The following is an 11,818-nucleotide window of genomic DNA, read 5'->3' as shown; positions in this document are numbered from 1 at the left end:
AAGTCCATGTTCAGTCTGCAGGGTTTAATGTTCAATACAGATTTTTTTTGTGAAATGTGATTTTTGTTGTGAGCTCGTTCACACTTACAGTGAAACGCTCCTCGTGTGTGTCTCCAGTGTGAACTTTAAACGCCCCAAAAGTGTCACGTGTGCACGGGACACGACCACGTCACACGCAGAGACGTCGCCTAAACCTGACGCAGCCTCGAGCAGCTGGAGATTTTAAAGCTGCTGTGGAACCGGAGGCAGAACATGAACAGAGGATTTGTTTTCAGGACGAGAAGAAGAAGAACATTTGTGACACGTGCAGGTGGATGAACGTGACCTGGACGTTCAGACTCAAGTCACACGTTCAGTGTCGGGAGTAACAGATTACATGTAACTGGGATTACATAATCAGAGTACAATTTATGAGTAACTGTATTCAGTTACAGTTACTGTTTCAGTGAGTGGTAATCGGATTACAGTTACTTTGTTGAAATAAATGGATTACACGGCGGGATTTTCCTATTTTCACATTTTGGGCTAAACCAGGACTAAACCAGGACTAAACCAGGACTAAACCAGGAACCAATAAACCAGGACTAGACAATATGACACTAACAGTAGTTGGACATAATTTAAAGCAGCAGTGATTTCATATAAAAATCATTTTTCTATCAATAATATTTTTAATATGTTTAAGTAAAGTCTGGGCTTTTTATTTTCTTTTATCAGATAAAACTTCTCATGTTCAGATCCTCGTCTTTGTTTCTCTTCAGTAAAACAAAAGTCTGTTCATGGAGACTTGGACTCAACAGACAATTTGAAGAAAACAAACAAGAATTTTCAGGATGTTGTTGATACATTCATGTAGTTTTAAAAAGCAGGACAATATCAAGTAATCCAAAGTATTCAGATTACATTACTCACTTTAAGTAATTTAATGGATTACGTTACAAACTATATTTTGGGGTCTGTAATCTGTAATCTGTAGGGGATTACATTTTAAAAGTCACCTTCCCAACACTGCACATGTTAAAGATCAGATCTGTTTGGGTTTTAGGACAGATCCAAGTGTCCTGAGTCACACTTGAACACATCAGATCTGTGAGGTTCAGTCGTTAAAAGATCAGACACACGAGCAGAGGGACAAAATCAGATTTGTGTCACTTCAGGTGCAGACGGAACAGAGACTAAGGCTGCGTTCAGATGCACCTGAAGTGACCCAAATCTGATTTTTTGTCTCTATGTTCCTGTATCTGATCTTTTAATGTCTGAACCACACAGATCTGATGTTTTCACATGTGACCAGGACACTTGGATCTGTGCTCCTGAAACTGATCCATATCTGATCTTTTAACATGTGACTTCAGTGTGAACGGTCAGGTCACATTCATCCACCTACACGTCATCAACAAGACACAAACGTCACTATTCTGCGCTGAAGTCAGAGAAAACTGTTCATGATCCATGTGACTGAAGTGAAGCACATCTCCACTCACCACAAAACACCACCACCAAAAACCTGCTCCTTCTCCTTCTCAATCTCCTCCTTAAAACAAGTCAGTTGTTCATGTTCTGGCTCCGGTACGAGAGGAACTTTAAAATCTCCAGGTGCTCGATGCTGCGTCCATGTTTGGACAACTTCAGTAAACACAGAGACGCTCGCTGCGGTTGACGTCGTCGTGTCTCCAGTGTCACATGTGGGACACTTTTGGACCGTTTAATGTTCACACTGGAGACACACACAAGTCACATTTAACTGGAAATGTGAACGACTTTGTAAAAACATCGGATTTCACAAAAAAATCTGAACTGAGCGTTAAACCCTGCAGTCTGAACGGAGCCTGAGTCTTGTTCTAAACGTTTTTGTGGACGTTCGTTACGATTGTTTACGTCTGTGGGAAAAACGGGAAACTCTTCTAATGGACCTTCACTTCACTCGGACGTGGACTTTTCTCAGCTGCAGATCGAGATGATTCTTATGATGATTATTCACAAATATAAAACCATTTAACGGAAAGACGACTCTGTTTCCTGATCTCTGCTCCACTTTGTGATGTCATGAGGTTTCATGGCAACTCCACGACTGACACGATCCAGATGATTCTAGTGGAGGTGTGTGGAGTTTAAAAACACGGTGGAGCACAGACCAGAGGACAGAGTCGCGCGGTTTTTCACGTCGTGTAGAATTATTTTTGCAGTGTTTGGGAAATCAGGTCGATTAAAAAAATAAAAGCTTTCTGCAGACTTGTGTTTAGTTTTTGTCTGTGAGCTGCTGCTGCGTGGACTCCAGGAGCTCTTTGGCGCTGGAGGACAGGTTCAGGAGCAGATCTTGGAGCAGGACCTTCTGCTCTGTGGCCCAGGTCAGACTGTGGTGGAGTAAAAGGCCGAGGTGTCGACAGGCGGGCAGCTCCCGGAGCTCGGTGAGGACGCACGCCGCCGCCGTGGACGCCAAACCCACCAACGCCACCAGCAGCAGCTTCAGGAGGAGCCGCAGAACCGAGCGTCTGGGCTTCACAGGAACATCTGAGGAGGCCTTTTTATCTGCTGAGAGAAAAACACACAGATACGAGTCAGATCTGTGGAGAGACGGTGGCTTTGTGAAGCACTGATCCCCTGTTGTGACTCGGGGAGGAACACGAACGCGTTCATTATGATTCATTCATGACCAGTGTTGGGAAGTTTACTTTTAAAATGTAATCCCCTACAGATTACAGATTACACACCCCAAAATGTAGTTTGTAACGTAATCCATTAAATTACTTAAAGTGAGTAACGTAATCTGAATACTTTGGATTACTTGATTGGCTTAGTCCTGGTTTAGTTCTCTGTGTAATCCATTTATTTCAACAAAGTAACTGTAATCCAATTACCACTCACTGAAACAGTAACTGTAACTGAATACAGTTACTCATCATTTGTACTCTGATTACTTAACTCTGGTACATGTAATCTGTTACTCCACAACACTGTTAATGACAAAGAAAATAAAGCAGTAAAAATAAACGAGTGACACACAAATGCCTCATGTGTCTCCTCCAGGTTTAAAGACGACTCCTCTGTGTCTCTCTGTGTCTCCTCTGTGTCTCCTCCTGTGTCTCCTCTGTGTCTCCTCGTGTCTCTCTGTCTCCTCTGTCTCTCGTGTCTCCTCTCTGTCTCCTCTGTCTCCTCTCTGTGTCTCCTGTCTCCTCTGTGTCTCCTCCGTGTCTCCTCTGTGTCTCCTCTGTCCCTCTGTCTCCTCTGTGTCTCCTCTGTCTCTCCTCTGTCTCCTCTGTCTCTGTGTCTCCTCTGTCTCCTCCGTGTCGTCTCCTCCGTGTTCTCCTCGTGTCTCCTCTGTCTCTCTCGTGTCTCCTCTGTGTCTCCTCTGTCTCTCCTCTGTGTCTCCTCTGTGTCTCCTCTGTCTCCTCTGTGTCTCCTCTGTCTCCTCTGTGTCTCCTCCTCCTCTCTGTCTCCTCTGTCTCCTCCGTGTCTCCTCCGTGTCTCCTCCGTGTCTCCTCCGTGTCTCCTCCTCGTGTCTCCTCTGTGTCTCCTCTTCTCTCCTCTGTGTCTCCTCTGTCTCCTCTGTCTCTCTCCTTGTGTCTCCTCTGTCTCCTCTGTGTCTCTCTGTTCTCTCCTCTGTCTCTCCTGTGTCTCCTCTGTGTCTCCTCTGTGTCCTCCTCTGTGTCTCCTCTGTCTCCTCCTGTCCCTCTTCTCTCCTCTGTGTCTCTCTCTGTGTCTCCTCTGTCTCTCCTCTGTGTCTCCTCTGTCTCCTCTGTCTCTGTGTCTCCTCTGTCTCTCCTCTGTCTCTCTCTGGTCTGTCTCTCTCTGTCTCCTCTGTCTCTCCTCTGTCTCTCCTCTGTCTCTCCTCTGTCTCCTCTGTGTCTCCTCTGTCTCTCCTGTGTCTCCTCTGTGTCTCCTCTGTTCTCTCTCTGTGTCTCTCTGTCTCTCCTCTGTCTCTCCTCTGTGTCTCCTCCGTGTCTCTCGTGTCTCCTCCGTGTCTCCTCCGTGTCTCCTCGTCTGTCTCCTGTGTCTCCTCTGTGTCTCCTCTGTCTCCTCTGTGTCTCCTCTGTGTCTCCTCTGTCTCTCTGTCTCTGTGTCTCCTCTGTCTCCTCTGTGTCTCCTCTGTGTCTCCTCTGTCTCCTCTCCTCTCTGTGTCTCCTCTGTGTCTCCTCTGTCTCCTCTGTGTCTCCTCTGTCTCCTCTGTGTCTCCTCTCTGTCTCTGCTCTGTCTCTCCTCTGTGTCTCTCCTCTGTGTCTCCTCCTCTCTGTGTCTCCTCTGTGTCTCCTCTGTCTCTCCTCTGTCTCCCTCTGTGTCTCCTGTCTCCTCTCTGTCTCTCCTCTGTCTCTCGTCTCTCTCCTCTGTCCCTCTCTGTGTCTCCTCCGTTTCTCCTCTGTCTCCTCCTCCGTGTCTCCTCCTCTCCGTGTCTCTCTCTGTGTCTCCTCTGTCTCTCCTCTCTGTCTCTCCTCTGTGTCTCCTCTGTCTCCTCTGTGTCTCCTCTGTCTGTGTCTCTCTGTGTCTCTGTCTCTCCTCTGTGTCTCCTCTGTCTCCTCCTCTGTCTCCTCTGTCTCTCTGTGTCTCCTCTGTCTCTCCTCTGTCTCTCCTCTGTCTCCTCTGTCTCTCTGTCTCTCCTCTGTCTCTCCTCTGTCTCCTCCTCTGTCCCCTCCTCCGTGTTCATCTCCTCCTCTCTCCTCTGTCTCCTCCTCCGTGTCTCCTCTGTCTCCTCTGTGTCTCCTCTGTGTCTCCTCTGTCTCTCCTCTGTCACTCCTCTGTCTCCTCTGTGTCTCTCTGTCCCTCCTCTGTGTCTCCTCTGTGTCTCCTCCTCCGTGTCTCCTCCGTGTCTCCTCGTCTCTCTCCTCCGTGTCTCCTCTGTCTCTCCTCTCCTCTGTCTCCTCTGTCTCCTCCTCCGTGTTCTCCTCTGTGTCTCCTCTGTCTCCTCTGTCTCCTCTGTCTCCTCTGTCTCCTCTGTCTCTCCTCTGTGTCTCCTCTGTCTCTCCTCTGTCTCTCCTCTGTGTCTCCTCTGTCTCCTCTGTCTCTCCTCTGTGTCTCCTCTGTGTCTCCTCTGTGTCTCCTCTGTGTCTCCTCTGTCTCCTCTGTCTCTCCTCTGTGTCTCCTCTGTGTCTCTCTGTCTCCTCTGTGTCTCCTCTGTCTCCTCTGTGTCTCCTCTGTCTCTCCTCTGTGTCTCCTCTGTCTCTCCTCTGTGTCTCCTCTGTCTCTCCTCTCTGTCTCTGTGTTCTCCTCTGTCTCTCTGTCTCTCCTCTGTGTCTCCTCTGTCTCTCCTCTGTCTCTCCTCTGTGTCTCCTCTGTCTCTCCTCTGTGTCTCCTCTGTGTCTCCTCTGTCTCCTCTGTCTCTCCTCTGTGTCTCCTCTGTGTCTCCTCTGTGTCTCCTCTGTGTCTCCTCTGTGTCTCCTCTGTGTCTCCTCTGTGTCTCCTCTGTCTCCTCTGTCTCTCCTCTGTGTCTCCTCTGTGTCTCCTCTGTCTCTCCTCTGTGTCTCCTCTGTGTCTCCTCTGTGTCTCCTGTCTCTTTCCTGCGCCCCCTGCTGGCAGTACCTGGAGCCTTCCCGTTCTTCTTCTTCTTCTCCTCCTGTTTCTTCTTCTGCTGCTCCTGCGCCGCCTGCGCCGCCACCTGCTGCTGATACTCGGCTCTGCGTCGCTCCTTCTCCTCGGCCTTTTCCCTCTTCTTCACCTCCTTCTCCCTCGCCTCTCGCTCCCGCTGCTTCGCCTCGCGCTTCCTCTCCAGATCTGAAACACACACACAACCACGCCTCCGGGTCAGGCTCCGGGTCAGCCTCCGGGTCAGGCTCCGGGTCAGGCTCCGGGTCAGGCTCCAGGTCCAGTCCAGGTCAGGCTCCGGGTCAGGCTCCGGGTCAGGCTCCGGGTCAGGCTCCAGGTCCAGTCCAGGCTCCGGTCAGGCTCCGGGTCAGGCTCCGGTCAGGCTCCGGGTCAGGCTCCGGGTCAGGCTCCGGGTCCAGTCCAGGCTCCAGGTCCAGTCCAGGCTCCAGGCTCCAGGCTCCAGGTCCAGTCCAGGCTCCAGGTCCAGTCCAGGTCAGGCTCCGGGTCAGGCTCCAGGTCCGCTCCGGGTCAGGCTCCGGTCAGGCTCGGCTCAGGCTCCGGGTCAGGCTCCGGGTCCAGTCCAGGCTCCGGGTCCAGTCCAGGCTCCAGGTCAGGCTCCGGGTCAGGCTCCGGGTCAGGCTCCGGGTCAGGCTCCGGGTCAGGCTCCAGGTCAGGCTCCGGTCAGGCTCCGGGTCAGGCTCGGGTCAGGCTCCGGGTCAGGCTCCAGGTCAGGCTCCAGGTCCAGGCTCCAGGTCAGGCTCCAGGTCCAGTCCAGGCTCCAGGGTCAGGCTCCGGGTCAGGCTCCGGGTTCAGGCTCCGGGTCAGGCTCCGGGTCAGGCTCCAGGCTCCGGCTCCAGGCTCCGGCTCCAGGTCCAGGGTCCAGGTCAAGTCCAGGCTCCAGGTCAGGCTCCAGGTCAGGCTCCAGGTCAGGCTCCGGGTCAGGCTCCGGGTCAGGCTCCGGGTCAGGCTCCGGGTCAGGCTCCGGGTCCAGTCCAGGTCCAGTCCAGGTCCACTCCAGGTCCAGTCCAGGTCCAGTCCAGGTCCGCTATCGGTCAGGCTCCAGGTCCAGTCCAAGTCAGGCTCCAGGTCCAGTTCCGGTCCCGGTCCAGTCCAGTCCAGGTCCAGGTCCAGTCCCAGTCCAGACCTTTCTCTCTCTGTAGTTTTTTCTGTCTGATCTTCTCCACTTCCTCCTGAAGTCCTCTCATGTGCTGCAGAACCTGAACAAACACGTCTCAGTCAGATCTTCAGGATTATTTTACTCTAAATGTTCAAATAAAATACAGATATAGACAGAAACTCGACAGGTTCAATTCTGGAAAAATATCTTGTTTTTTTCCTGACAAACTCAGACTGATCAAGAGTTTATTTCAGTGACTCGGAGCAGCTCATCGTCTCCTCAGGTCAGAGCTTCACCGTTTCTGCATAAATCCTCCAGGTTTTTGTCTTTTTTTTTCTTCAGTAAAGACAGACCAGTCCTGTCCCTTCAGACCGGACTCACGTCTCATTACAAACGCTGTAGACGTTCGTGTTCTGGATCCAGGTCATAGTTTTAAAACATTTCGTTTGATGTAATAATAAAGACAGAGCAGTTCCTCACTCTAGCGGCGCACTGCTTGCACTGCCTCTCGTCCAGACAGTCTCCTGCTGCTTTGGCCAAACCCGCCTCCAGAGGATTGTCCTTCAGGTCCAACCACTTCAGGCTCTGGAACCGAAAACAACACACAGTTTTACTTTTACTTTTACTTTTACACAGAAGTAAATTAAAGGTCGTATGGAGGATTTTTTTTTTGTTTCAAACTGTCAGTCAAAGATTAAAATACCATTACAGAGACGCAGCAGCTTTATAATTATGATGACCAAAAAAAGAAAGAACGAAAATTTATAAACTGTGGACATGTTGAGGCCAGATAAACATCAGCCAATAGAAAACAAGGCTCCCTCATTTTCTATTGGCTGTTAGGTTGTCAATCAAACTCCCTAGTATAACTGACTCGTCGGAGCGCGGGGATTACGTGGTTTACGCAGCAGTTCTTAGAGGCTTTTTCGAACTGTCGCTTCCTCGCATTTCGCACCAAGTTTGTCGCGACGGCGGACGAGAATCCACGACCGGTTCGCCGCAAAAGAAAGTCCGTTTTTGAGGTCGCAGAAAGAAGAAGAGACGGGGAAAAGGAGCAAAGCCAAACTGAGGTGATTCTTGGAGATCTCGTCCAGCGATGGCGCGACCGAAGCAGACGAAGGATCAAAAACTGACGCGTCGGTCGCTGAATTACGTCTAGACAGGAAACTTCAACAGTGATTCTGAACGCGAACAAGGACTGTCGCTGTATTTCTCTTCCCTTAAAAAAATCCTCTATACAACCTTTAATCATGTGTGAAGTCGCCCCCCGAAAAAACTCAAACTGCACAAAAACTCTGTCCGTCGTTTGTGTTTCGTTTGTGCTGTAAATGTTTGGTTTGTGTTTCTGATTCTGGTTCTTAAGATCTGAAGAGTTTTATTTTGGGTTGAAGACTCAAAATGTGAAATGGGCTCAAAACTGCAGAAAATTAAACCAAACGTTTGTGTTTGGTTTGTGTTGTTTTGTGTGTGACTGTTTTCATTTGTGTGACTTTATTTCAAAAATGATTCATGATTATTTTTGTGTAAATTATATTTTGGTCATTTCTGTTCAGCCGACGACAGCGACTTTAACAAAACTCCACAAAACTCATGAAGAGAAACAACGTGAGGCTGAGGAAAAGTCTGAGTTATGATAGAAAATATTCATCATGTTTCACCCTGAGCTTCAGCACCCTGAGCTTCAGTTTCACCCTGAGCTTCAGCGTGTGTTTCACCCTGAGCTTCAGCGTCTTTCACCCTGAGCTTTCAGTGTGTGTTTCACCCTGAGCTTCAGTGTGTGTTCACCCTGAGCTGTTTCACCCTGAGCTTCAGCGTGTTTCACCCTGAGCTTCAGTTTTCACCCTGAGCTTCAGCGTGTTTCACCCTGAGCTTCAGTGTGTGTTTCACCCTGAGCTTCAGCGTCTTTCACCCTGAGCTTCAGTGTGTGTTTCACCCTGAGCTTCAGCGTGTTTCACCCTGAGCTTCAGCGTGTTTCACCCTGAGCTTCAGTGTGTGTTTCACCCTGAGCTTCAGCGTGTTTCACCCTGAGCTTCAGCGTGTTCTCACCCTGAGCTTCAGCGTGTTTTCACCCTGAGCTTCAGCGTGTTTCACCCTGAGCTTCAGCTGAGCTTCAGCGTGTTTCACCCTGAGCTTCAGCGTGTTTCACCCTGAGCTTCAGCGTGTCTCACCCTGAGTTGGGAGAAGCTGACCGGCAGCTCCGTCAGTCTGTTTCCCAGCAGGTCCAGGTGCTGCAGATTCACCAGGTTCCCGAAGTCTTCAGGAAGAGACTCCAGATGGTTTTTGTTCAGGTCCAACTTCACCAGATGAACCAGGCCACAGAAGTCCGGCTGAAACACGGTCAGAAACACGGTCAGAAACACGGGTCACAGAGTCACGTATGAGTGAGAGATAATAAATAAATAAATGAATGAATGAACAACAAAACTGTAGAAGGATATTACTAATGTAATCATGTTTCAGACAACAATGAAAAGACTTTTCTTGTGAATAAAATCATGAAAAAGAAATCAACTATAAAACCTTTTTTTTTTTAGAAGATTTTTTATTATTATTATTATTATTGTTATATCATAGAGTTGTTTCCATGGAAATAAAAAGTTAAAGTCAAACGTCTCTGTGCAGGAGTGTTTAACCTGTGGTCCTGGAGCTTCCTGCAGATCTTTAAAAGACTCGTCTTGTGCTGAACAACTCAAAATTACTGATAATAATAATAATAATAAAGCATCAGTTTTATTTTTGAGGGTGAAGTGTCTTGCCTAAGGACACAACAACAGTTTTTTTGTTTTTTTTTCTATGACTGGCACCTCCTGTGGCTCCTGATTTTCCCAGAGTCTCATCCAAGTCCAGACCAGGACCAGGTCCTGCTGAGCCTCTGACAGGATCAGACTTTGATAAACTGATGTGGCCACAGATTTGATCCATTATCAGTGTAAATGTGTTTGTTGATTTGCTTTGAGCACTAATAAAAGATCAATAGTTTATGTTTTAAACACTTCAAACTCTAAACCATCTGAGCCTAAACTGCGACTCTCAGATTTATTCCATTTTTTACAAACACTAAAGTAACAGCTCCCTGGACTTTTCGTTTTGTAAAAAGAAGTTCTCCAGAAGAAAAAGTTTGGAGACTCCTGCTCTATGGAGACAGATATATAATGCCATAATGTGGAATATTACAATCAAAGGAACGACATTTCCATGGAAACCAGCAGGAGCAGGTTCTCCTCCAGGACAAACAAGAGTCAGGTTTGTGGAGATGCGAGCTCGCTCACAGGAACGACGCGTTTCTGTCATTTTAAGTGGAATAAAAACAACCAAAATGACAAAAAACAAACAAACATGCTTTTATTTGAGTTTATTCAGCTAAAGTTACACAGTGGGGCTTTAACTCTGATAAACAGTATTTTTTCAGTTGTTTCTCCACTTTAACTCATTTGTTTAGTTTCTGAACCTGAGCAAACCTCTGACCCAACACAGTAAACTATTACATCATAACATTTAAGCTCGTGTTTTCTCACTTTTGCCCCAAATCTGTGAATTAAAATAAAAATAAAAATATTAAGTTTGCTCTTACTGTTAACATGCTCAGGTTGTTGCAGGACAAATCCACAACTGTGACTTTAGAGACGGCAGCCTGGGAAAAAACAGGCAATAAAACGTGACTATTTCATCTGCACAAACATATTTATCAAAGTAACAATTTAAAAGAACAATCATATAAATAAATGTGAATAAAATGTGCATAAATCCAAGTGAAGCGCCTCACCAGTTCCCGCACGGGCACCTCCGTCAGGTTACACAGGCTCAAATCCACTTCGTTTCCTTCTATTTTGTCTTTAATGTTCAATAATTTGTTTTTACTCATGATTTTAGTCGTAAAAAATGATAAACGTGTAAAAATAAATGAATATAAGACTTTACGTGAGCGGAAAAGATTTGAATGAACCAAGAGCAGCGCAGATTTGGAGAAAAGCTTCTTAAAAACGCGGAAAATGTCACGTTTTGTCAAGTTTACGGGTCTGAAACCAAAGTTAACACAAAGTTGAACACTTTGAGAGCGTAAATACGAAAGATCAGGCTGAAATAGTGGTGAAAAAGCTCTGAAATGTTGCAAAAAGTGTGAGAAACCGCAGCGCTGAGTTGAATGGGAAATCCACGTCACTGGCGGAAGTGGTGCGTCGGAGCGCATTAACGGTGACACCTACAGAAGCGGAGGCGAAAAAACAGATTTAATAAAAAATAAATAAATTAATAATAATAATAATAATAATAATAATAATAATAATAATAATAATAATAATAAATACATCGTTTTTTATTTATTTACAGATTTATTTACACAGCAAAGAAGCATGTCACAAGTTCATCAGTGTTTTATAATGTCTTAAAATGTGAATATTCTAAATACTACTGACAAAACAGGTTATATATATATATATATATATATATATATATGTGAGTTAGAAGTTAAAATATGCGGTGAATTTTAATTATTTTCAATCGAGCAGTAAATAAAATTCACAATCACATCGTCACAGTTTTTCCCGGTTTAGTCTGGGAATAGACCCTGGAAATTTGAGACGTCGCTAAAGTTTATTCTGTGTCCATCAGGTTAATATTAATAATACACATTCACTTTTTATTCTATCTATCTATCTATCTATCTATCTATCTATCTATCTATCTATCTGTAACTGTGGTCCCGGTTTAGTCCTACGCCGCTGGTCTGTGAAAATATTGTCCTGAAAAAAAAAGTGTTAGAGCAGGAATGTTTGAAAAAAGTGCAAACACCACCACTCCGACAATTAGATGTCAAAATCGGAGCGGCGGTGTGTTGAAGCTGCAGTATGTTGGAGTGGAGTGGCGGTATGTGGCGGATGTTGAATGGCGGTCGGTATGGCGGCGGTATGGCGGAGCGGCGGTATGCGGCGGTATGTCGGAGCGGTATGGCGGTATGTTGGAGCGGTATGGCGGTATGTTGGAGTGGCGGTATGTCGGAGCGGCGGTATGTCGGAGCGGCGGTATGTCGGAGTGGCGGTATGTTGGAGTGGCGGTATGTTGGAGTGGCGGTATGTTGGATGGGAGTGGCGGTATGGGAGTGGCGGTATGTGGCGTATGTCGAAATGGCGGTATATCGGAGAGTGGCCGGTAGTATGTCGAAGCGGTATGGCGTGTTGGAGTGGTGGTATG

At 47.0% G+C, this 11,818-nt stretch overlaps 1 protein-coding gene across 2 annotated transcripts in view; it reads right to left on the bottom strand.

Annotated features, from left to right (window-relative positions):
- The window catches only part of lrrc59 (leucine rich repeat containing 59), an 11,722-nt gene extending 938 nt beyond the window's left edge, over window positions 1-10,784 (bottom strand). The window contains exons 1-7 of one of the 2 annotated variants that reach the window (XM_055150012.1): window positions 10,395-10,784; window positions 10,203-10,262; window positions 8,800-8,958; window positions 7,112-7,216; window positions 6,659-6,731; window positions 5,512-5,703; window positions 1-2,532 (exon numbers count right to left, since the gene is read on the bottom strand). The exon at window positions 1-2,532 is cut by the window's left edge and continues 938 nt beyond it. In XM_055150012.1, coding sequence (XP_055005987.1) covers window positions 2,240-2,532; window positions 5,512-5,703; window positions 6,659-6,731; window positions 7,112-7,216; window positions 8,800-8,958; window positions 10,203-10,262; window positions 10,395-10,493 — 981 coding nt within the window. In that variant the 5' untranslated portion in view covers window positions 10,494-10,784 and the 3' untranslated portion in view covers window positions 1-2,239. The remainder of the gene's footprint in view (window positions 2,533-5,511; window positions 5,704-6,658; window positions 6,732-7,111; window positions 7,217-8,799; window positions 8,959-10,202; window positions 10,263-10,394) is intronic. The other variant, XM_055150013.1, reaches the window with a different exon arrangement.
- Window positions 10,785-11,818: the final 1,034 nt, after the last annotated feature.

This window comes from Boleophthalmus pectinirostris, unplaced genomic scaffold, assembly GCF_026225935.1.
Source record: "Boleophthalmus pectinirostris isolate CB_2022bp ecotype Guang Dong unplaced genomic scaffold, ASM2622593v1 HiC_scaffold_14, whole genome shotgun sequence".
Classification (NCBI taxonomy): Eukaryota; Metazoa; Chordata; class Actinopteri; order Gobiiformes; family Gobiidae; genus Boleophthalmus; species Boleophthalmus pectinirostris.
Note: the sequence above shows the minus strand (reverse complement) of the source record. Positions and strands in the feature narration are given on the sequence as shown.